The 26,489-nt window shown below is 37.8% G+C and overlaps 2 protein-coding genes across 6 annotated transcripts in view; one reads left to right on the plus strand and one right to left on the minus strand.

Moving 5' to 3' along the window:
- The window catches only part of LOC124171890 (sialin-like), a 166,497-nt gene that overhangs the window by 76,428 nt on the left and 63,580 nt on the right, over positions 1-26,489 (plus strand). The gene's annotated exons all lie outside the window — the stretch shown is intronic.
- Positions 7,761-14,523, minus strand: LOC124171891. 2 transcript variants are annotated; one of them, XM_046551283.1, is made up of 8 exons: positions 13,575-14,523; positions 10,601-10,824; positions 10,281-10,478; positions 10,134-10,204; positions 9,855-9,969; positions 9,491-9,750; positions 9,062-9,269; positions 7,761-8,673 (listed from the first exon to the last, which is right to left on the minus strand). In XM_046551283.1, the coding sequence occupies exons 2-8, from the start codon at positions 10,821-10,823 to the stop codon at positions 8,540-8,542; spliced, it is 1,209 nt and encodes a 402-aa protein (XP_046407239.1). In that variant the 5' UTR covers position 10,824; positions 13,575-14,523; the 3' UTR covers positions 7,761-8,539. The 2 variants fall into 2 exon arrangements, with proteins under 2 accessions (XP_046407239.1, XP_046407238.1); XM_046551282.1 differs by lacking the exon at positions 13,575-14,523 and having other exon boundaries at positions 10,601-10,904.

The raw sequence follows: 26,489 nt of genomic DNA on the forward strand, positions 1-26,489 counted from the left end.
GAGTTGTAAATTACCAGTGTCCGAAGATATTTCGCCCGAATTTGGAAATTATCATTTTATGCCTAATAAGTGAATGATCGCTGAGAAAACACCTTATTGCCCCAACCAGACTCGGAATTAGGGTGTGGCGGAGAGGGCCCGTGCCCCGGGTGGTAGTTTTCACGGGGAGGTAAAATTAAAAAAGGCAATTAATTTTTTAATGTTTTTTTTAATAATTGCATTATTTAAAAAACTTATTAATTTATAAATTATTTAACAATAATATTAATAAAACTTCTTAATAGCTTACATGCGGTTACCACAAAATATTAGCTTACGCATGTATTATATGTTAGTGGTAGGGGTAGGGGGAGGAAGTGGGGATCAGGGGTGGGGGATGGCATAGTGATATTTTTCCCCCTGACCAAACTCCTAGCTCCGGCCCTGGCCCAAAGATGCCCTATCCGCTCTCACCTCTCCTATCTTTCCCTTGTAAAACACAAATTAACTGTGATAAACCTAAGGAAGGATTTTTACGATGAACAATTTTTGGGGTAATTTTCACTACATCAGTGTTAACTTTTTAATTCTCATAAGCATATATGTAATTGAATTCTGTGCGGACATTTTCTTTTGCAATTTTAAAAACCTTTTCTCGAAATCTTGAGTGAACATGATTATCACTGGGCGGTAAAAGGAATGCTACGACGCTGATTCTTTTATTCGATTTTTCAAAACGCTTCGTATTATTCTGATAAGTGATTTTTGAATCCAAATTCATCCACTTCCCCTCCATTTTAACAATACAAATTAACTATAGCAACCAAGCGTAAGCATGCATTCAAAACATATTCAATAACTCCGTATTTTCATAAACCCCCATGAAAACAGTGGACGACTTTTAACGATAGTAAAGGATTTGTCTTCACCAACCGTTGAATTCCGACCGATACCCCTCGCTGATTTTAGGGTAATTCGGGGAGAGACTGCGCACCGTTTCGGCGTTTCCTGACAGATTGCGGGAAAATGACCAATGCAGAGACGGAGTAAATGCCAGAGAATAATTGAGAATGTCCCGTTTGTTTTTCAGTGGTTTTATAGATTTTAAAGCTTAAGTCATGAAATAAGTCTGGCATTTTACCTTCAAAACTTTTCTCGCTTTGTACTAAATTTGTATCGGACATTTAACTACAGCTGTATTACGATTTTTTGAGGTTTGTAGCGACGGTAAGTTCTCTTCGGAATGTTTTCAGCCTAGTTACGACATATTGGCCCATATAAGAGATGCTGCGTCTCATCCGTAGGGAAAGGGAGAGACGCCGCAATAAACTTTGGTACACATGCCGCATTTCTCTCATGCGGGGTAACGCCGTACGGAATGAAAAATGATTTCAAACGAATTATAACCCGTTTTAACCGCGTTATATCTGTTGTAGTGAGTGTACTAAAACTAAAAATTGTTTGTGTTATGTGGTATTTAATTATTTGTACGCATATTTTGAACAATAATATGCTAAGTTTGTAGGCAACGGCAAGAACTTAAGCAGGTACAACTTAAATTAATTGCCTTGATTTATTTTTTAATTTAAATATTGAAATTCTAAAAAAAAAACTTCTAAATTAAGTTTCTGTTAACTGAATTTCTTCGGTTTAACGTGTATTTTTCAATAAAAATTGGATAAATATAGCCATGTTAGTTAAATTTCTTTGTTTTTACATGTATATTTATAATAACATAAACATAGGTCTAGTTTTACAAATTGCATTTCGGTTGCGTTATATTCGTAGATAAGTACTATTAGTTAGAAAAATAGTAAATGCTTATCATAAGTATTAGCATATTTTATTTTCCTCAAAACTTTAATAACGCGAAAACGAGCGAGGAATTTTCCCTTGAAATGAGGGAGGAGAAGTAGGCCGTGACACATCGCACATGCAGCTAATGTTAGGGGCCTTGAAGCTGGGTTGGACGACTTGGGAAAGGTAGTCAAAATTCACTCTACAGCCAACTGCCCAAAAGGTTATGCAATATAGTAGTTGAATTTCAACAAATAAATAAGCGAATAAAAATTCAATTATCATGAACATCCCATGGACCTTGTGATAGGTATTGCGAAGTTCTAAGATCACAAAAATGTTTACAGTATGTGTGCAGCAGTAAGTCATCCGTCACTGGGACTTGCTCCGTGGAACTCTGATTCGTTGCATGATACTTTACCCACTACACCACCGGAACGATTGGGTTCTAAGGCAGTCTCAATGCCCAATATGTCGGCTGTGTCCACTGATGTCCCGACGAGAGTAGATTCCATTCTAGGTGAGTCGAGGGCGAAGCATACTTCGGAGAATATGGGGAAGAATCGTAGCTGGATATTTTGCGCGTTGTCCTAATGAGACGGATATGATTATTTCCCAGATATAAGGAGCATATAGTTTTATATCTCCCGGTTGTATAAGAGCATTACGAGGGCAAAATTATGGAAGACAAGTAGTTCCTGAACTGGCCGCTCTCAGACGCCAACGAGCTTTGCGTTAATTTTTCCCGCCATTGTACGTAAAGTGTGTGAAGGAACCTATGTACGTGATTGCAGAGTATTTTCTTGGCTAACTTTCCCAATGTTAAATAGTGTAAAATATTGTTTTGATTAGAAACAATAGACTCTGGTTTTATCTGGTAGAATTTTCAATTTTAATCAAACTTTCATCGAACTAGGCTTCAACGAGTAACCGCCATTCTCAAGGTCAAGGCAAGACCTCTCTGTTGAGAGTTATTTCGCTACACTTTGTAAATGACAGTCACCCGCTGAAACCTAGGTCGGCGTAAGTTTGATTAAAGTGTGGAAAATTAGTAGTGTGTGAGTTTTTCCATCATAATGCTTTGATTGTTTTTGTCATTGCTCGTGTCTGGTATTTTTATTTGGACGTGAAAATCATGCATTCGAATGCATCCTCAGACGTGTGCCATGTTATTTATTGTTTGATCGAGACACTTCTCTGCTGGTGTTCGTACACCCTCTGCCGTTCGCTCAAGACGCGGCTTGGAGTGTGGTGGGTAGATTTTGATGAAATGCTCCTTAAAAGTGCCTGATGTAATTCTAGATGATAATTTCGTACCTCTTCATTTGTTAGGATTCATACCTTTCTGGAAAATCAGCGAACTGTCAGTGAAATTAGGTGACGGTCAATGAAAAATTCCAGAGGCGCAGCAAAAAGATAAAAATCGTGGTTGGATGTATGGAGTGTCGTTTGCGGTCCAGCGGTGAGGTGGGCGTTTTTGAGCCGTCCCAGCTGGGCGGCAAGAGATAGCTCCGACTTTATTTCTGCTTTTACCACCACTGCTTATTTATTTAATGCCGTCCAAAAACAGCACAAGGCATATTGCATAGGACTCGCAATGGCAAAGAAAGCAATTGACGAGTAGTTAGAAAAACGTAAACAATAATGAAAAAATAATATTCAACCGTACTATCAAATAACAAACGAATAATGGTATTAATCATAGGGTGGTGCGAGGAGTAGGGGGAAAATTACAATGGAGCTGGTACAAGATAGATGAGGGATGAAAAAGGATCAAAATATGGAACACATTTGAAAAGGGAGTTACTGAAAGGAAAGAGTTACTAAATTTTATTTTACAATATCCTGTGCTGTATTTTATTCGTAAAATCCAATTATACAGCTCATTTGCCTTTGATGTTTAGTGAGGATGTTAAAAAAAATAGACTGGAGATCAGTGATAAGTCAGAGAGGGTGTAAATTTGTATGAAACCTGTAATTCTATGCCTAATCGATGATGACGTTCGATTGGCGTAAACTGTAGAGTATTTTAGGAAGCTCCGTTACGAGAATCTCCGCTGTTTACCCTTTCCTACCGAAAGGAAAATGTTTTTCATGCTACGTGTAGCTTAAGAATATTTTAAACTTCTCTGAACGGAGCTCTTTTTTGGGGAGGAGTTGTCCAGGTATTCTCGCCCCTCCGAACTCAACGCCTGGCTATTACCCCAGCCACTGGACTAGACCCTCTAACCCTATCTTAGAACGAGTCCACGCTCTACTAATTGCGTTACCAGTGTTTTATAAAGCCAATCATTGCTTTTGATTTTCAATAATTTACACTTCTTTTAGAGTAACTAACATTCTTTAAGTATTAGAGAATTTTATACGGATTTCTAGCGGCGAGCTGATGTAAAGGAGCGTTTGCTTTTAAAATGAGAAACGAAATGAGTATGGTTACTTAATATATATCTGTCTGCCAATAATTATCATTCAGACACGCTATCATGCGTCATGAAGCACTCATTCCCCTCGTTGTCGCATTGATCCTCTCGATCGTGACCTCGGCGAGAAAGCCCCGAGAAGAAAAAGACAGCCATCGATACACAATTAAAGCACTGCTCCTCGACGCAGCAAAACGTTTGTTTCGCTATCATCGAAGAATTGTGCTGAGACTTCATTATTCGGTATAACAGCGAGGAGAGGAAGAATATTGAACTGGGAAATTCTGATGAATCGTCTTGCCTTAAAATTTATGTCGAGCGCAGTTTAATTGCGCTGACAATTATTTGGCTATTATTAGCTCGTTCACAAGACGATCGCATCGGGATAAAGGCTATTACTCTTTCAGGGCACATACTATCTAGTACAGAGTTAAAAGGGTAAACCTCGAAAGCTGAAAATAACTGTAAGTCCAAGATACGTAATGCACGTTAAACATAAAGCATGGATGACCATGCCAATTGAGTTGACAAAGTATTGTGCACGCATTATGGGTTTTTAGAAAATCGTAGCAATTGTCCGAAGTTTTTCGCGGCTATTGTGTAGACATTAGTCACTTTATGAATTATGCAAGGAATTTTGAGAAGAAATCTTCAATTGAATTATGAGATATTTTGGATAACATTCCTAGTGTTTATAGTACTTAAAGGTATAAAAATTCTAATGAAATGTTTATGTACCACCAGTGTAGCTGTCATTATTCGGTACTCAGCGATATTAGTAGCAAATCGTCGACACACGCATATATATAGACTGTTAAACATTTTCATGCGATGACAGAAAGAGTTTTCAGGGTGTAGTTACTATCTGGCCATCACCAATGTTAACTAAGATTATTTAGTAAAAATATCTTGTGCATTTTTAAGGCTAGAATTAAATATTTCATTGTAATATCCATATCTGTGCGTTTTCGTTGTGATAATATTTTAGTTTGCGCGAAAATATATTGGTAAAGGTTTTTATTATTTCATCGCCATGAGACAAGCATTACCATAACTTTTATTTACCCGTTATTGATGAAAGTTGTTAATTTTAAGTTAATTTTACTGTTCCCTGCATGATTGGCTTTCTAGTGAGTGTTCATTTGCAAATAAGACTGATGAACTTTTATTTACCCGTTATTGATGGAAGATGTTAATTTTAAGTTAATTTTACTGTTCCCTGCATGATTGGCTTTCTAGTGAGTGTTCATTTGCAAATAAGACTGATGATCGCTTTAGTACTTGTTGAAGAAAGGGTATTTTAATTTAAATTGTAGCGGCCGTATTCATAGTTTCCTTAGTAAGCTACTAACGCCTAAGTAGCGTTCTAAGTAGTAGCATACTAGCAAAATGGTATTCATAGATCGTTAGTAAGGGCTACTAAGCCTAGTATGCTACTATCTTAGTAGCTGGCATTATTTTAGTCCATACTTATGGTCCCAGATATCGTTGCAGTTGTGCTATAAGGGTTTTATTCTACAAGACCTGGAAGAATTCAAGTCGGAAAAATTAAGAAATACTGACCCCCAAAATTTCAAAGGATGACTACTTTGCTATATGTCCAGAGCAATCATTAGAAACGTAAAACATTCTTAATATATCTCGTCATGATAATATGTAACCCTAAATTTATCAATGGCAGCTTGCGATTGTTTACTTCCATGTATTTATAACTAATTATAATTTAACAAAAGTAGAGTTTACAAGACTGCGAACCTAAATAGTTCCAAGTTTGCATATACTTATCTGAGTTTCAATCTCCCTCAATAAAGAGGAGTGAATGCTATTATTATAATGACTTATGATATGCGTTTCAATTGTTTATGGAGGTAAAATTTTTAATGCAACGATTAAATTTCTGAAATCGGAATGACCGTAAGCACTATCGTCCGTATTCATAGTTTCCTTAGTAAGCTACTAACGCCCAAGTAGCGTTCTAAGTAGTAGCATACTAGCAAAATGGTATTCATAGATCGTTAGTAAGGGCTACTAAGCTTAGTATGCTACTATCTTAGTAGCCGGTTCTTAGTCGCCCTCCGGCCTTGTCTAAGGGAGCTACTAAATATGGCGGACCGTTGTGGATGATCGAACTCCGGTTTTATTTGTATACTGTTATAGAGTTTTTATGCATTTGTGCCAAAATGGAATACGAGAATCCATTCTTCAAGTAAGGCAGGCAACGTATGTAGTGTAATTGTTGACAGGAATTGAAAGTTTTTCGTAGCTGCGAGGAAGCTACGACTTGCAGTGAACTTGTGCCTCTAGTGTAAGTGAACACAATTTGTACATTAAATGCGCCCCTAAGTGAATTGATTGCATATAGACGATGAAGTAAGGAGTGAAGCGACAAGTGAAGTGATTTGTGAGTGTATGAGCTTCGACAAAATTATTTATTTCTTTCATACTGGTTTAACCATTTCGATCAAAGGTATCTACTAGCTGTTGCGAAGGGGATATATGTTTCATATTTGAAGCAGTTGTTCTGTAGGGATACAGCAAATGCTTATAAATTTTCATTCGTTTGTACGCTTATAATTTGTGTTTGATTATATTACTTATTCTAGTCGCTTTATCGTGAGCTTTCGGCAGTGTTTACATTTCGCGCATTTCGTTGCGCTGTTGTTTTTGTTTTGGTTACGGTACGAGTGATAGTGGAGAGTGAGATTGGAAGTTTGTTGATGTTACAATTTCTGGTTTAAAAATTTGTTTCAGCCTATTTATTTCATTTTCTACGTAATGGTAATGTGAAATAACATCAACTGATTCTAAATCATTAGTGATGAGTGGGAAGTGAGATATGAACAATTCTTTCGAACGTCAACGAGTGCAAATTCTTTTGGTGTGTGCAGAGTGATTGGAAAACTGATTATCATTGTTTACTGGAGTCACGTTATAGTGTTTTAAATTAAGTGTGAGTCAAGCTTTTCATTGAACCAGTTGATTCGGAATGTACGGATTATAAGTGTCATAAAGACAGCTCGTGAAATGTGAAGTGAAAAAGTGATGTTGTGTGCGTTGTAGTGCTATTTATGATATGATCAGCAATAAATAAGTAAAACAAGTTACGTTAATTATGCTTTGTTTTTTACATTAACCACCTCTAGTAAACTATATGCCGTATATTTCCGCACGCTGTCAATATTTGAAATATTTAAATGTAGCGAAGCAGATTGTTGTTTCCTTGACTAACATTTTAGGAGTTGCAAACATATGTTACTAATTGCTCGCACGTAGGTGTTTGTAACGTAATAAATGTGTGTCATTCACACATTTATCTCAACGTTATTTCTTAACGATTCATTTCTGCATTGCAAAAGTTTTCGTTTCTCCTCCGACATTGAGGTGTATTTCTGCTTTCCGAATACAGATATGTATAATACTGACGTTGCTAGTTATGTTTTTCCATACTAATCACGCATACACTAATGGAAACAAATATCGGAAGTGCAAACAATACGCAATGTATATGATCAATAAATATACGGCCATTTATAAAGCAATACCCAACTAGCACAAGGGGTTATATATCCCAGTCATATCATAATACTTTCCCGATATAAGACGGATACTATATCTCCTACGGGAAAAGATATCTCGGATATAATGGGGAAATGCAGCGGAAAAGCACGGGATACATTTCCGCCTTTGACGGGATATGTTATCCGTAACAGGGGATAACTGCCGCCTGGCGGCGAAAATCAGAATGACACAGCAAACGATATATCGATAACATACTCGAAGCAATCGCAACGAAAATATATCGACCCTGACGCGTAATCGATAACATACTCGAAGCAATCGCAACGAAAATATATCGACCCTGACGCGTAATCGATATATCGACTGTGCTCGACGCGTTCACGCTGCAAGAGCTAAATTATATAAAAGAACCGCCACATTCTTCAAAATTACCAACAATCACCCACCAAATGAATTTAAAACCAACTATCAAGCCGATCTCCCAAGGATACTACCCTTAAATCTCCTTTGTCACCGGCCGGCTCGAGATTATTCATCTGGGTTCACTGTCCATGGTAAAAAAAAAAGAACAGGAAGTTCATCGAACACCAGAAAACTCGAATATTGAAAGGTTTACCCCTAGGGGAGAGCAAGTACAAACTCGACACCGAGACACCCCCACCCACTTCTAAAATATACATTAACCCACAGTTGCTTCATCACTATGAGGATCCCATATTTTTTAAATCTGAAACAGAGGCACAGCTGTAGGTATAATTACAATAGTGAGGAATGAAATAAGTTTCAGGCAAATGTATTTATTTAAAACATCACAAAACAAATATTTAAACAATTTCGCTTGTCACAGATTTCTTTGATCCTCCCCGCAGCCTTGCCAACCGGAGCCATTCCCCAATGCTTTTCTTCACTGTGAAGAGGTCAAGTTGTGGTCCGTTTGCTCCCTTGGTTTTTACAGAGTCTGAAAAAAAAACCTATTTTTGATTTTCTAATAACCATGGGGGGATAAGGGGATACATCCCCCCCAAAACCTCAGAGAAATTTAAAAATTATTTAAAACTATTATCTAGTGTTGAACTTAAATAACTGCATCTGCTTGAAGTTAAATCTTTAGAGCTAAAATGATGTAAAATGTATTTCCAGGCATGTCATTAAAAAAAATTTTGTGGACCCCGATACCTGGGGGTGGAGGGTGGCCACCCCAGACCATCCCATCCCCCCAGCGCCTATCCTTAGTTATGCTACTGCTAATAACTCATGAATTCAAAGAAAGAGGTGTTCAATTGAATGAATCAGGCCGCCTCAGCATTATGGAAATTTACCAGCAGTCATTCAAAACTTATACTTACCAAAAATTAAGTCAATGGTATTTGGGAAGGTACTCTCAAACGGGATTTTATGAGGGGTTCTGCCCTTCATGCAGAACTGCTTCCCCATGTCATTGCTCATAATCATCGAGCATATGTCATTCACAGTCTTGTTGACTGCAGCAGAGAACAACTTTTCTGTGATGCTGCGGTACAATAAATTGGACGAACGTTCCATCAAGTGCTTGACCTGTAATTACAAAAAACTATGAAGCTCAAAAAATTCAGTGATGGAATAATACAGTAGCCAATGAGAGCAATTGCTTCAGTAAATATTGATAATAATAACACAAACATTAAAAAATTTTAATGGCAAGGGGGAAAAAGTTACTGTTATCTTCAGATAAAAGTCAAAAAGGACATTTGAGATAATTCCAATATTCTACATGGGCAAAATTAACCAAGACTTACTAAAAATCTCCTATACTCCTTATCGGAGGCAATTTCTCCTTCAAACTCTATTAACTCTTCTAATGTGTCCATTGGCAGACAATGCCTCGACTCCATTTCAGGAGGAAATGAATCGGCAATTGAACCTATCCTGGCAGATTTCAATTGAAATGTGACTGCATTTATCGCCTCCAAGACCTCTGCTTTGTCTTCCCTCATCTGCCTCTTTATCTCTTTCTTCATTTCAGCAATTTCATGTTGTATGAAAGATTTTATTTCGGCTGTGGAAGAGAAGAAATGACAATAAATATACTATCTGTTGTAAGTTCCTATTAATGTACGGAATGCTTACATGTCAGCCACTCCATGTTAGAAAATTTCTTACCACTCAAAGAGACATTATTCGTCTTCATTGCTGCTGCAATGTCAGAATCAACTGCCTCCCTCGACATTGATGACTCCACTTGTTTGTTACACCTCTTGGCTGTATCCCGAACACCCTGAAAGAAAAAAAGTGGAGGACTCAGAACAGCTTTCTTTAGAGCTACCATTGAGGAAATATAGGATAAAATGAATTTATCAATACACTCAAAGGCTAAGGCAAGTATTGTTAATCCCTTAGGCTACTAATCTCAACACATATTTTTGATATTGAGATACTCACTCCACCACCTAGAGAAGTTCGAGGTTTTGGTACCGGTGGCACTTCCAATGGAAAGTCACATGACTTTACAGCTGTAAAGAAAAAAAATGCTCATGTACTATCAATTACCACAGTATGAAACATCAACACTTTTTGTTTCATCAGTACCTGAAGGTGAGGGAGGATTACTAATAGTATCCACATCAGACTGGTCACTCTCAGTCCATGGCTCATTAGGATAATGTAAGTCCTTCATTTTCCTCTTCCTTTTTGTTGCCCCTTTCTTCATCATAACAAATCTTTCCAGATCAGAGTCCTCACAGTCAGCGGCCTCAATTTCCAGATGTGTGGCGGCAAGTACATCATCTGGAATAAGAGAAAACAAAACGGGAATAAGGGTACCGTAAGCATGGGGGCATTAACTACAATGAAATGAAAAATTAGAATGATTGGAAAATTATATGAAGAATATACAAAGAATATCCTACCAAATGGAGTTGTCACAAACTTCAATTTTATTTTCTCCCAAGATTTATTTGGACTATGCTGCTTCCTTATCATTTGCTGCACCACAGGAGCAGGAAATGTCTCTGGTGGGTACAGGGCATATGTTTGGGATGAATGACGACACACCCAGCTCTCGGGAATGGTCTGCACTGTGGCTTCTAAGAATTCCCGATGAGGAAAAAATTCTGCGACTACCCACGGCATACTGAAAGAAAAAAATGGAATGTACTTAAATCCTTAAATTACTTTTGCATAATTCACTGGGTCACTTTAACAAATAAATGGAAGCAATCAATACAAGAACTTACACCTTAGGGACATTAATGGTGAAGGAGCTCAGCAACATAGTAGTGATTAATTGGAGCACCTAATGGAATCATCATTGCTTTCCTTTTCACATCTGAGATAGGATATAACTTCTCTTGAGGCAAAGGACTTGCTATATATATTCCCACTCCATCTGAAGGAGCTGGCGTGTTATAAAATGCGGAAATCTTTTCAAAAGCCTTCCCGACTATGAACACCTGACCATCCCTAGATGCAATTACTTCAACTGCCACAATATCTCCACATGTGGTGATCACACAGTTGTTAGGGGCTTTATCAGAGATTGTCAGGTGATCAGTAACAGCATATTTTGAGTACTGAGGATACTTCAGGGCAAATGGTAATCTCTCATGATGATGTTTATACTGACGGGTTCTATCAGTAACAGCTTCAGGTCGATGGAATTGAGACATTTCCTGCAACCGTCTGACAATTTGAGGTAGAGGGAGATTTGGCTTTCTTACTAGCCTTTTAATTTGTGCCAGCTTATTCTCAAATTTAAAAGCACTGTACTTCTCAAGGGGCCCATGTATCTTTGCATCACTTGCCAAATGAAGAAGGCCATGCACATTATAAGTTAAGCCCTCACGACCATATAGGAGAGCAAAGTTTTTCACGAAGTACTTCAGAAGTGCTCTTGCATAATCCCCATGCTTTAAGTAATCACTGGACAATAAAATTCGAATAGCATAGTGCAGTGATAAAAAATGCTTGAATGCTGATTTTGATAATATTCCCTTTAGAAGAAAAGGGCCTGTGTAAACAAGAAACATTCTAAATTCCGTAGCCTTCCACCTTAGTACCTCATTGACACTCCTAGGCTTCCTTGCAAATTCCCATGGCACATGCTTTACAATGTTTTGTATTTTTGAATTCAAGTGCACCACTTTCCTTGCCTGCAATCTCACACTAAGACTGCCCTTCAACCAACCCAGAAGTAGCTTCCTCATGACACCAAGGCATACCAGATGCATGTATTCGTAGGGAAAATCTGTCACCATCTTGATGTCAGGAATGTCTAGCAATGGAGAATAACCTACATGGTGATCCTCATCTATAACTTCCATGAAACTCTGATCTGTCCTCAGTGGTGCATTCATTTCATCGAAAATGACTCTATGATTTATATACTCCCCCTCCACACAACATTTTCCACAACCAAAGTAGCCAGTATGCGATTTGATTTGGGCAGCATAAGCACGGGCAGGGGCATCACACACATAACATGTCACAATTACCTTAACTTTCAAACCATTACACAAAAGACCCCTTGATTGAAGGATTGTGATTTCCTTAACATACTCTGCCAAGTATTCCGAGCAAGACTTAGGCTTCTCATTACCATGAAATATTCCAATAGCAAAGGGTGGAATAGAAGAAAAATCTTGCAAGGACATCAGAATGGGCCACACCTGACTACTTGAGCTTTTGGCCAAAGGAAGGCCGTCAATGCTGCACTGTAATTTTAGTGTCTCTACCTCCATGATGGCCGGATTAATAGCAGCCAGAGACATTAACTCCTTCTCTATACCTATGTGGCAATATGACCCACCACCAATTTGAACTACAGTAGTATTACGTGGTGTATTGAGCAGAGTTCTGGAGTCAGAAGGTAAATGCTTGAAGCAGTTGTGTCCCTTAAGAAGGTGCAGAAGCTCACTGACCTTTCTCATTGAAACACCTTCACTGGCCCAATGAGCAAGAGCAAGCTCAAAATTCTCGTTATTGTCATTATCACTGTCATCATCAGAGTCCTCACTATCATGTACCAATGATACTGAACTAAAAGATCCATTGCTATCACTATCATCTGCATTTGCGCTACCTTCCACCAATTCATTTTCACTATGAGTGAAATCAGTCTGTTCATCAGGAACAGCAATTGGGACATCTACCGGAGCTACTGCTTCTTGCCCATCTACAGGATCCCTGATTGCTCTAATTTGACGTCTTCGTCTTTCAGATAGTGACGATAATGGATACATATTACAAGACATCTGAAATAACCAGAAAATATATAATCATAAAAATTTATGTTAGCCACGTAACTTAGGTGTAGGTACCAATGACTAAATTTAAGGTGGCATTTATGATTATCCAAAACAATGTTGAAAACTAATATAACAAGAATTTATTATAAGAAAATAGAAGAATAAGTGAAATAAGTTCTTTTAAATGCAACCATTAAATTGTAATGTACCTAAAATCGATGGTGGAAGGATATTTTTAACAATTAATCACCTGCTAACTCAATGAAATTTCGGTAATTCCACAGAGGAGGGTTTTCCTTGAACTTCTCTGGCCTTCGAATTACCTATTCTAAATACGCACAACTTACAAAATGGCTTCCATGCATCCCCGCCATAGTGAAATTGAAATTCGCAAAGAAATGAGAATCCAAATCCCCCATCACGCCAAAGAGATCACTTCCCAAAATTCCATACTTTTTACAACTTCAGTACAAAACCATACAGGCAATAATTCGACAAGAATATTAAAAAGATGCATTCCCAGTGAGCAACACAAGAAATTGTTTTCAAGTGCGACAGCACATGGTAAATTAACTTAATTATCTAAGACTTAAGTACATAGAATTAGACTAACATCAATTCTAACCCTTTTTCTTACCTTGAATTGCAAATTCAATCTCGGGTTCCACCTCAGCAACGCCAAAAGTTGTGGAGATAAAAAAACGTTCAAGATGGCGTCCAACTTTCACCGCCGGAATTTATCCAAAAATCGTATACCAAGAGGTCAGGTGTCGAAGCCGGTAGAGTAACAATCCAAAGAGCGCAGCGGTAAAAAGCAGGAGAATAGTCCAAACGGTGCAATGGTCAAAAGTAAGGAAAAGATGCCCAATATAATAAAAGCTCTAAATTCACTCCACGAGGTTCTCTAACGCAAGCGTTCCCGGATTCAGAATGACGCAGATGAGGCACCATCAATATCAACCCAGCGTCTCGTTCATACTACTATAGTCAACCACATTTCGGGATGCCCGTGAAAATCTTGAAAATAATATTGATTATTATGCACATAATCACGAAAAAAATATTAAAATATTTCCCTATATTTTTAACCCTATAAGGAAAATATTTGGTCCCATGGAATTTTTTCCATAGAGGAAACTTTATCTTCCGTCCGGCCATTTTTTTTTTAATATTTTTACGAAAATGTCAAACAGATCGCATGTATCTTAAATTAATAGAAGATGATAAATATTTACCCTTTTGCATTATTATCTTGTATAAGATATTTTTAAGGCAAATATTGGAAAGACCATGCATTTAATATGTGGTGTCACTAGGGTGCCCTGTCCGGCCATTACGCTGTCGGATAACAGATATCTCATATATAGTCCTATATTTTAACAAATTATTCAGCATGAGAACTTTTCGCCAAATAATTCGGCAGGTCATTTAATTAACATTTTCCAATTTCGGGAAGTTGTACGCTCGCGCGCGACCCAGTATCATAATCACGGATAAATCATTGACATTTTTTCTGTGTACTATCCGTCACGGATTTCCGAAGCGCATCTTTTCCGTTGTAAATCCCTTTCATATCTGGGATAAGATATCCTGTGTGCTGGCTGGGTAACTGCATCTCAAACATACAAATGCTTCGGTATTACTCATAAATCTACCCTTTCCCAAAGGTATTGCATAATGTTTGTGCATAGCAATCAAAAAATATGTCTGAAATGCGATATCACATCGAATTATCCATTATGAAGTAAAAATTTCAATGCACTTTGCTGAATCAATTTCTTTTGTTTGATAGTGTTACGAATTTTGCGCGCCGCGGAGGAGTCAGATATAGTGTTGTCAAGCGTAGCCTAGCGGGTTGAACCCAAATCGCTACCGAGTATCGGCTGCCGAGCTGGCTAGTAGCATACTAAGTTAGTAGCTCTTAGTAGCTCACGTATTACAATCCATGAATACCATATCTTAGTAGGCGACTAAAAGGTCTTAGTAGCCGACTAAGTTAGTCGCCCTACTAGCGTGTTTTAGCGGAAATCTATGAATACGGCCGTTAGCGATTTGGGTTAGTATAATCTAGCACATCAACGCAGGTAATTTATGGTGAAAACAGGTTTCAAATTTTAATGATTATTTTCAATGTAAACTTACCGAAACCTTTGGAATTACTATGTTGTGATGCCATTTTCGAATCCTTTATTATCCAGTAAATTAAGAATACGTGTGGACTCATAAGCCATCTTGAAAGTTCGATCCATAATTACTCATTGCTAATTGATCATTCCCTAATGGCCCGCAGTCACTTACAAATTACATTAGCGAAATAGCACCACTTAAAAATGTCCTGTAATTATTTAACTGAAGGAATTTCTGCATTTCTGTTTCTTATTAAATGGGAATTTTTGAATTTTTGATGTCGAGAATTGAATTTAAAGTGGCAGCGTTTGTCGAAAATCGTAAGGTAATTTGATTGATAATGAAAGTGATTGTAGCGGCCGTTACGTTGTAGAATTCCATTATTACCTCCGAAAAGTAATAAATTTTGCAAATATGTATTATTTTGGGTTATGAAACTAATATAATCATTATTAATGACCACGTTTTTTTCCATTCCATTCCCCGCTTGACCACCCAGGCATAGCTCAAAGCTAACCCTAACAACGGTAACTATGCATTCAGTCCTGATTATGCTGCAGTGCATCGAAACATGTTGAATGTAATAAATAATTAATATTGAGCGGAAATTTGCACTGTTCAATTCCTCTGTAATGATGATTCGATTATGCAAAGAGTAAGGTGTGGTTGAGTTGGAAAGAGGGCGGGGAAAGGTGCTGGAGAGGTGTTCGTATTGGCGTTGGAGTAGTTCACTCTTCAGACGATTAGATTCTGTGCTCGTCGCTGTGCCCAATGGATCGGAGCCTTTTTTTGATACCTTCAAGGTGACTACATACAGAAGTCGCTTGTCCGTCCCGGAGAAGGTTAATTTTTGTTGCCTTAGAGCATTTTGATCGGTTTTGAAAAATTACCGTTGTGCAGCAATTAGTGCAAGGCGATACATTTCTTCTCAATATTTACTCTACAACATATACATACATAGCATTAAATAGTACGCATCAGGATAGAAGTCAAGACTAACAATATAGGGAAATAAAGCCTAGAAGAGGTGAATGAACTCTGTTTTTTGGGAAGCAGAGTAACTGGCCATGGAAGAAGAAAAGAAGAAATTGTCAGCAGAATGGCCCAGGCGAAGATAGCATTGCACCAAAAGACATATCTACGTGAAGCGGGAACTTTAAACATAGAAGTAAGGAAACAATGTATCAGTACTTACTTTTGGAGCATGTTTCTCTACCTAAGTGAGGCACGGCCAATGACAGCAGTGGAGTCATGGGTGAAGGAACTCGAAATGTGCTACTGAAGAATAAGGAAAATAAAATGGATCGACCGAGTAAGCTCTGAGGAAGTCCTAAGGATAGTAGAAGAGAAAGGAAACCTCGTGTAAATCTTGATAAGAAAACGGAACAACCTAATCGGTTATATCTTGAGGCATAATAACCTGATGAAGACAAGTCTCGAGGGACAAGTGGATGGCAAGAACGGAAAATGGAGGCCTTGAATAAAATATGTGGAAGAGGTAAAGAAGGATATGAAAGAGAAGGAATATCTTGGTGTGAAAAGATGAGCTGTCAGAATAATTGAGTGGAAAGCTGCGTCAAATCAATCTTCGGATTATTGACCAGTGACGATGATGAGCAACTTCACTTTTATCGACCGCTATTTCCCTCCCTTTATTTAACCAACCACAACTCGTGTCCACCGCTGAAGTTGACGGAATAAGCCGTGTGAATTTGTCAATCAGTGGGAGGTGAATCCTCTCTTGAACTAAGGGAGGGAGTGCTTGTGACGAATATTAAGAAATCCGTGAGAGTTCGTGGGAAAAAAGTCGAGCTGCCACTTCATGCCCCCTCGTCACGCGTTCATTTCATCATATATTTCCATTCAATGCGGAATTTGCCCGTTCTATTTTTCTAACTTTCTTTATTAAAACACTATAACACACTAGTGACTTTGTACGCAGTCACGCGCACGCGTGCAAAACGGGCGTAGCCGGTAAAAGGCAAAATATTTTTCATGGCAAACTTCATCCTTGGCGTGCATAAATTTCGTTCTTAACTTGTTACAAGGTGACAACCTAATATTCAATCTCCCTCTTGGCTTTATATCATCCATCATATCTCCAAGAAGTCTCTTCTTTGCCCGATTAATTGTTCGCTTCTGCCCAGGGATGGCAATAAAATCTAAACGAAAATCAAAACCAGTAAAATTTCAATAGTTTCGTTCCCGGGAGCAAAATGTAGAAACGGAACTAAATGGATCCCGGGGAGCAGAACTCAGGGTCGAAACGAAATCGGAGTCAAAACTACTTCGGGTCGAAACTAAACTAAAAGTCTGGGATTAAACAAAACATAGATAATGTTTCGCACCGTAGAAAACACGTGCTTCACCTTCGAACGGTTTAGTTTCGACCCAGACACCGAGTACGAAGTATGGTTGATTGAAGTAGAAGTTCGACTTACCGCCATTGGAACACTCATCTTTTTACTACTAACAGGAGAACGATGAACACAAACTGACAATTCCATTTTTAAGCTCAACGTTTTAACCTCTATTCACGCATGTCAAACGTAATGGGCCGAAACTATACCCTTTTATACTCCTCCACTCGACATCTGGGATCGAAACTTAATTATGAGCAGCGGAATTTCGATTAATTTAGTTTCGTTCCCGGGATTAAAGTTTCGTCCTGCGTCGAAACTAAACTCCTTGGTGTATGATCTAAGGTTTTCCCGGCGTATTAGGTGCAGAAAAGTTTCTCGGGTTTTCCACCGGTTGATGTCGTCCATATCTCCCAACGTTTCGATCCGCGACTTGCTGATCATCCTCAGGGGATCTTCCGAAATCTTCGAATCTTGGCGATTTAAATTTCGTGCAGGAACGAAATTAAACCTAGGCCTTGTCTTTTTATTATTTATAAAGGAAAATGTTTCGTTTCTCTTGCGATCCCTGCTTCTGCCTAGGCCGTCACTTTCTACGGCCTCGCTACTACTAGAATGGAAGAGTTCCCTCGTTAATGGCTATAAGACCTAGAAACCATTGTGGCTTGAATCCTACGTAAATAATGTGCCATCTGCTCGTTATGATTTTTGTTTTTGATTCGGCTGCCCCGCTTGTCCTTCGAGTGCGTGTGCCTGAGTATTTTTTGTTGAAAGGGTGGTGAGCCCCCTAAGGACACTATTCAAATACACGGCACTTCTCCTTATCGGCAGAGAGGTTTAATGCCATTGAACTCATAAATTCTATATTGGTGTTCCTCATCATAAATGGTCGACGAGCCAATGATAGTTTTGACGCAGTTCTTATTTCAGTTCTCCTATCATTTTATTATACTTACGTATACCTATATTCTCTTTCACATCCTTCTTTACCAGCTCCATGTATTTTATTCGATGTCTTTCTTTTCCATTCTTGCCTCAAATTTGGCCTATCATGTTGTTCCGTCTTCTTATCAAGATTTTCTACGAGGCTTTTCTTACTTTCTGCTATTCTTTGGAATTTCTCAGTAGGGGGGAGAGTTGTACCACGGAACACTCTTTCAATTTTTTTAGATAGGGCAAAATATATTTACTTAAGAATCAGTCTAATAGTAAAAGTTTAATCCATCAGGATTACTTAACATAAGTTTTAAGTTTTAGACTTGTACCTTTGCTATTAATGGATCTAAAATGTTCATGTAGGTACCAAGGAGCACAAGTTAGATTGGTGGGAACAGTAATTAAAAACGTGAATAATGGAAATTAATATATATTTTTTATTGAATTTAAAAGTACATTTGCGTGTTACATAAAGAAAATAAATGTAGCTTCGTTAAAAAATCAATTTTAAAATATAACTCCTTTCAAGTAAAAAACTTAGGTTAAACCCTCCAAAATTAATATCATTCTCTAAAGTCCAATTATGTAATGAATGTAACACAAAAAAGTAAATTTTATAATATTAGACCATAAATTACGTCTGACTACAGAAATCTTAAGCATAGGAACACGGTCCTAGGTACATCATGGGCTTGTGTTCCTTGGTACAACAGGTAGCCATTTTTAATTTCGGCTGATTTGTCTGGTCAATATTATGTCTAAAATACCAAATAAGTAGTTAATACTATTCTCAATTATATGTCAATTTCACCTGTGCTACGATAACTACTGTTGATGTGAGCGATTTTCGGTAAAAGACTTGGATACACAACTAAAAATATTTACTTTTGAGCGACAAAAACTTCAAACTAGCGTCTGATTTGTAAGGATAACCCAAATGGAATCATAATTGACGTGTTTTGCACTCTAGCGCATTTTTCACGTAATAGCTTAGTTTAAAGCCGCTAGGTCGCACAACTTACCGGTAGTTGCAAATGTTCCTAGGGACACTATGTCCTAGGTACACCACCCTCCCCTAATTATTCGGTTGATCCATTTTATTCTCATAATTCATACGTGGCACCACATATCGAAAGCCTTCACCATTGATTTCTTCGCTGCCGTCATTGTCTGAGCTTCACTTACATAGAGAAAAATGTAGGCTCTGCTAATCCAAATGTAAGTTCTGATTAATTGTTTCCTCACGTCTATGCTTTAATTTACCACTGCAAGTAGATGTCTTGGTGGAGTGATCTCTTCGTCTGGGCAATTGTGCTGGGTAATGCTGGGGTAGAGATAATGCATAGAAAAAGCGCCGGAATCCGTGTGAAAAGGTACCAGCTGTTTAATTAGTGTACTTAATTTATGTTAATTAGCTAATAAACGGACGCCCCCAGAGATGTTATCGTTACAGGTTAGTTTCGTTGGCAGACTCCAAAGTTGGATTTAACCGAAACAATTTTCGGTTTCGGTTTTCGGTTTTCAAAAATTTAATTTCATGATGAATACAGAAACAATGAAAATGCTCAAATCCAGTCGAACCATTTTTTTAGGCAAAATAATTTTTAGATGCTCAATATGTGATTTAAAGTATTGATACAACTTACACAGTGAGAATGAAAGAACGAAAACCGAAAATAGGCAAAAGGGAAACGGAGAAAAAATATTCGTAGTAAACAGATGAACTGAAATTAGATCTGTCGCGCATTTAAATCAAGGCAGAGAAAAATGATCCAGTTAAAAATGTTTCCGCCGTCACATTCCTAAGAAATGAAGAACTCTTCAAACAATGCTGGTGAACTTCAAGTCTTGTTATCGCTCGGTTCTGTCTCAAGTCATGCGGAATGCGGCCTTGATGAATGAATGAGCTGTACCATAAGGGTGGAAGAGGCCAAAGGAAGATAAATGACATTTGACTGGCGTGACCTTTTGTGTTCAACGAAATCTCTTTTAGTGCTTGAAATATAGAAACCTAAGAATATTCTATTAGTCAGGAAATTCGGCAATGACCTCTGACTGCTACGAAGTACTTCCAATGACGCCCCTTTGGTACTCCTCATTATCACGGCGTTTATCTCCTTAGGAAGCAAAAAACTTGAAGCATAAAAAATTGTACCGGGACTAGCCACGGTGATAACTTTTACGGAGTCACCCGCAATGCACAAATTGTGCGGGTAAATCCACATAGGAAAAATCATTCGCCTTGACCGGGATCCCGGTCAAGGCGAATGATTTTTCCTCTGTGGATTTTTCGCATAAAACTTGTTCTCAATTGCAGGCGTTGTAAATGACAGTGATGTTCACTTAACCTTAACCTTAGCATATTTTATGATAAATGTTGAGGGTAATTTTGCGAAACGGGCCCGAAGAATAAAGCGCATCATGTGTAGATGAATTAGATTTTGTACATCCAAAGGGTATGGGATTGGTGAGGTGGCTAGTGTGTTGGCTTCACACCCCGTGGCCCCAGGTTCAAATTCTAGCAGTGGCAGAGTATTTTCAGAAGTCACCCTGCAGCAGTTGGTAATTCATGCGCAGCACCGTTCGTCGGATGTGATGATGTTAAGCCGTGGCTTGGCTAATACCTACGTTGGGTCTCTCTCCACCATTCCTTTCCTACCCTTCCCTAAAGCGCAGATGGGCTTATCTGTCGGTATGCTTCTCCAACTATCATTAAATACCCTTTCTAAATCTATAAAACAACCCGAATGCTACCTCAATCGACGTGTGGCGGGAGGTGCTAGGGCACCAGCCGTGACAAGCATCCAATCATACTTCCACGTAGCCTGCGATTTTCAAGCGGTTCCCAAATTTCTTTCATTCGCTCGCATTCGTTCGCTATTTCAATTTTTCTGCATATCACGAGGAGAAACTTTTATCCCCGGATCCCAATTTTTTGCCCCGTATTCTAAACTTAACACTAGTGGAGGACATTCCCTAATAATTCCAAGCTAATAATGAGCCAAAATCATTTCTCATACGTGTTTCCCACGATAGATATGATATTATGCTAGATCGACGACATTTCACTTCATGTGTCTTCTTCACATAAAACTGAATCAGTTTTCAAGCACTCAGAAAGTAACACATACAATTTCGTTTCGTTTAACCCACATATTTCGCTTAACCCACATAGTTTAACGTACGAAAGAGTTTTTGTAATCATACCGCATTAAATGATTTCTCGAAATCGAGAAACGAGACTTGTCCTATGGATTCTCCTGACTTCAAAATGCTTTAAAGAAAAATAGCAAGTAAAATCAATCAAGATCTCTTCCGAAAGCCGTGCTGATAACTATTTAGGATGTTTCAGCTGCCAAGGAAAGTCATGCTGACGACGGTATGTTTCGTGTTATAGACCTTACAGGTATGGATCGATATAATTTTGGGCCGTGTCATTTTTAAATAGTTAAACAATAAAAAATGACGTTACTACCCAATACATGGGAGCCAAAAGCAAAACCATCAAATAATAATAATCAGTGGCGTAGCGAGGGGGGGAGTTCCGGACCCCGCACTGAAAAAAAAAATTCTTTGCTTCATCATAAAATAAAACAAAATAGCGAAAATCATGAATTTAGAAAAGATTAAATTGAAATTGAAGTTTTTCCACTATTAAAAGCGGTAAAATTAGTTCAAAACTCTCTACTTAGTACCCTGTTTTTAAAACATTTCCCCCGAACTCGCCTGGTTTTGGACCCCCCCGAACAAAATTCCTGGCTACGCTACTGATAATAATAATATAGTATCGATGTGACGCTTACTATTTTCCAGCCTAAAAGTACGTTTCCTTCAAACGACGGCTTCCTCGAGTATTCCTTCCGGACCCAGAGATTAACTGCTTTCAATCGTTTGTAATTGCTTCCTTACTCCACTACGCTGATTAATGATTTATTTCGACGGTTCATCAATGAATGGAATATCTAAATTAAGCACAGTATCAGTAATGCGATCATATAAGAAGTTTTTTGATTGCTTTGAGTTAGAATAAACAGAAAATTCAGAAACACGTTTTAAAATAAACGTAGTTTTGAAGGATTCAAACTATATTCATATTTGTAAACCCAGAATTACATAGAAAAGTTATGAAAATCTGACGACAAACTACACTCATCATTGCGCGATTTGGCATCGGAAGTTAATATCGAGCTAGACTCGTCATTTCAGCGCAAGGAGTTAATTCACGTTTTGCCGGCAATCAATCGATGGGCGATATGTAGTCGGGAATAGTGTGTGACAGAAAAGACAAATTGAAGGCAGAGAAGTTCACATTGCTCTCGGGACGGGAATGCCAAGTCAACAGGTAGTGTTCCTCAATCTGTCACATGCAGTGCGGCGAGGAAACTTTCCATACCCTTTTATCAATTTAACATCAGAATTTGCAACGTCATTATCCCTGGACGATGCACAATCTAAGTACAAGTTAAATACGATATTCTCAATTTAAAAGGAATTCCTATAAATTTTAATTTGGTGGCTCATTAGTTTTCTTATTCCCTTGCCATTTTAGGCAAAAGGGTTTTAAGAGTTGAAGCAATCCCACATTAATAACCATGAACACATATTAAGAGCGCTAATGATAACGTGTCTGTTCGTTACCATACGCACTCTTCTTTCCACTCATTTTTTTATGTTTCCCAGGAGATTTGATATCTATTCATGACTGCCCACATTTCGATTATATAAACCGAACACTCAGAAAAGTATTTTTCTTGTCTCCTCCTCATTTCTGTTACTTAAAAAAGTTAAATGTTATTTTATTCTTAAAAATATAACAGCTTATTATGGGGTCAACTTTTTAATTACTAAAATGTATTTATTATTATTCACCAACGTGTCCACTGGAGAAAGCTATACAGCACCGGAAATCATACCCGTGCTTGAGAATTTTGTTGACAAATATATAATATTGTCATACCCAAGGAAAACAAAAGACGATTGCTATGAGTAAATAAGGTATTTTCAAAGGTTAAACGACTGTTTACAACAAGGAGCATTCTCATAGAAAGGAGATAAGATAAATTTTTTAAGTGTGCGGTTTTATATAAGCGAAATGTGGACAGTCATGAAGAGAGATTAGAGCTCCTGAGAATTCAAAGGGTGGGTAGAAAGAAAAGCACATAGGGTAAAAACGGTCGTAAACACCGAGAAATGCGTTAGACAAAAGGAGTTAAAAGAAAAAGGAAGGGAGAAAAGAGGAAGACATGCGGATTGCAATAATACTATGTATCTATACATGCACGTGAGTTACAGAAGTAAAAGTAGAGGCAAAACGATTAAGAGGATGAAGAAGAAAGGAAGCGTTTTCATGATATTAAGGGAATTTATTATGTGAAATTGAATGAGTATCAGAAGCAATGAATGCTACAAGAATAAGAAAGACAACAATAAAGGAGAGATTCTAGATGAGATGGCCGTTTGTGGAAAAAAATAGAATCAAGTGCGTTGATGGACATCCAGTTGGCAGATGTCAGTAGATATATTTCATTTAAAAAATAAAGAAGAACACAATATGAGCCTCTAGGAGAAAAAGAAAAGTGCGAGATACAGAAATTTTGAGCTTGGAAAAAAATCATGTACAGATATTGCCCTATGAATTTTTCCTTGACTTGTAGATAACTCGAGCCATGTCAATATGAATTTTTGCAGTTAAGCTGAAAAGAGATTTCATCACTAGACATTAGGACTTAAATTACGGATTCTATTTTTAGAATGTCTTTGCTGCATGTTTTCTCAACACTGATTGGAATACGCAGTTACGGGGGAGATTAGAAAAAGGAGATAACTTCGATACGAATCCACGGGGAAGTTATACTCCGAATTGCACCATATATCAACAAGGTGACAGAATTAGTGGAAATACGATTCGAGAAAAATCTGTGCTATCCCAGGATTCGAATCGATTTAATCGGATACACGATACATCACCAGGGTTCCCACTCAACCGTGAAAACCTTAAAACCGTGAATAAGCCGTGAATTTCGTCTACCGTGAAAAAACCTGGAAAAAGCCGTGAATTTCGTCGTAAAACCTTAAAAATCTCTCAAACTCGATTGTAGAACTACAATTGACAGATCAAAAGAAAAATCGATTTGTCGATCATGTTTCAAGGTCAGTCACGCGCAGACACTGTCCACGGATTTATCTCCACACGTATATTCGAAGCCTAATTATTGGTCCGTGTACCATGACGACATATTATGATCCTGTGAGTGGAAGATTAAGTGGAAGATAAGTGTTGATTTACTCTGGCGAAAAATCAGATACTTCTTCTCTTCCGCACCACCCTGCTCCTTCCATTTTCCCACTCGCAACCTCTAGCCGGCCCTGAATTTTGATATCAGTGGGTGACGTCATGAGAGAGAGTACTTTCATCGCTGCGTTGCATTCACGACGTCTGTCGCGTTTGATACATTTCTAGTTAACGCGCGTCCGGTGATTGTTACGTCATCAATATTTTTGCCTAAAATGGCTTATCAACAGACCGTGAATTTGACGACATTTAGACCGTGAAAACCTGGGAAAAAACGTGAATTTTATAATGTAGTTAGAGTGGGAACCCTGATCACATTCTGTTACGTACTTAAAACACAGTTGTAACTATGGCAAAATTGTATTCAAGAAATAATTTTAAGGAGTTAGGTAGGTTATATTGTATGTAACGAGCTGATACGACTTTTCCAATCAATAAATAACTTCGTATCGTTGTGGAGAGTTAATAATTCTAAATGCAAGAAACAGTTAGTTAGCCATGGATCCTACATTATTTACCCAAGTAGTAGATGTTCAGACTACCATTATACTAGTATACAACACATACCATTCAGGTATAATTAAAAATGAATTGTAAATTAAAAATTACCAGCAAGTTTACACAAACATTTTAATCACACAGCCGGTTTCACTAAATTTCTTATTATCGTCTAGGTAACCACGAAGTCGAACAATGTTCGTGGAAAACTGCTAGTAAGTTTTAATTTACAAAATGTTGAAATTCCACGACCTAAAGCCTGAATGAACTCTATGCATCAAAAATGAATTACCAGAGGGCATATATCAACAAACAATAAAATTGGATTAAAATACCAACACTATGCTGAATCATGAATGCTGACAAATATAATTCTTAAAATAAGCAGGTTTTGCCGAATTTAGTGGGATTATATTTAGTGAAAAATTGGGTCAAGTCACGATTAGTACTTGGGATTTCTTTGGAAAGTAGATTTATTCAGAATGCACTATATTAAAACGGTTTGACAGCAGTTTTTCTCATTGTTGTTGTAATAGCACAGTTACAATAATTTAGCAACTCGTTTTTTAGATTTATTGACTATATATCTTAAGCTCCCTGGTAGTATTTTCTGCATACTCCGTAGAGTATCATTTTGCCAATATCATCAGCAATACAGGAGATTATTTCCTCCAGAGCTTTATCTTCACCCTATCCTAGAGTCAACATGCATGCCTTGATTTATCTTTGACCTTCATCGATATGAAAAAAATCTTCGTGTAGGGAAAAAATACGTGACTAAGCGTGGATCACAAGCGTCAATAACAGCTGTGCTTTCCCAATTATCTTATATTCAGTTTCAAGGAAAAATATAGGTTTAGCCTCTATAAAAAATCCTCCCCCTCCCATTATCACAAAAAGATTCGAAGAATTCCACCTTTGATACACCGCCCTAAGAATCACCAACTAGAATAACTCCTTGTTATGTATTTAAGGGCCCGAAAAAACTACTAGAGCAGTAAATATCAGGGGTTCAGTTACAACTATAAGTAATTTTAGAACAAAAACTAATCCTTTTCAGGGAAACCACTGTTTATTTCCAAATTTTCTCCTTATCTTTCCTTCCGGGTTCTACATTTTAAGAAGATAAAGCTGAACGCCCCCTCGAGGGCTGCTCCAATATACCCAACAATTTACGAATATTTCTTTAACTCATGAAAATATCAAGCATCATTAACTCTATAAACCAAATTTTATTTCAATGCCACCCGCCCATTCCATTGATTTGTAATTATCAGGAGTTACGCTCTTGAAGTAAAATAAATGACTACCACTATATAATAAAAAAAGGTCATACCAT

This window comes from Ischnura elegans, chromosome X, assembly GCF_921293095.1.
Source record: "Ischnura elegans chromosome X, ioIscEleg1.1, whole genome shotgun sequence".
Classification (NCBI taxonomy): domain Eukaryota; kingdom Metazoa; phylum Arthropoda; class Insecta; order Odonata; family Coenagrionidae; genus Ischnura; species Ischnura elegans.

Coding starts and splice junctions, on each gene's coding strand:
- LOC124171891 (XM_046551283.1), bottom strand. CDS start 10,823: ATGCCGTGGGTAGTCGCAGAATTTTTTCCTCATCGGGAATTCTTAGAA. Junction 9,970..10,133: donor GAACTTCTCTAGGTGGTGGA/GTGAGTATCTCA, acceptor TTTTTCTTTCAG/GGTGTTCGGGATACAGCCAA. Junction 9,270..9,490: donor AGGAGTATAGGAGATTTTTA/GTAAGTCTTGGT, acceptor TTGTAATTACAG/GTCAAGCACTTGATGGAACG.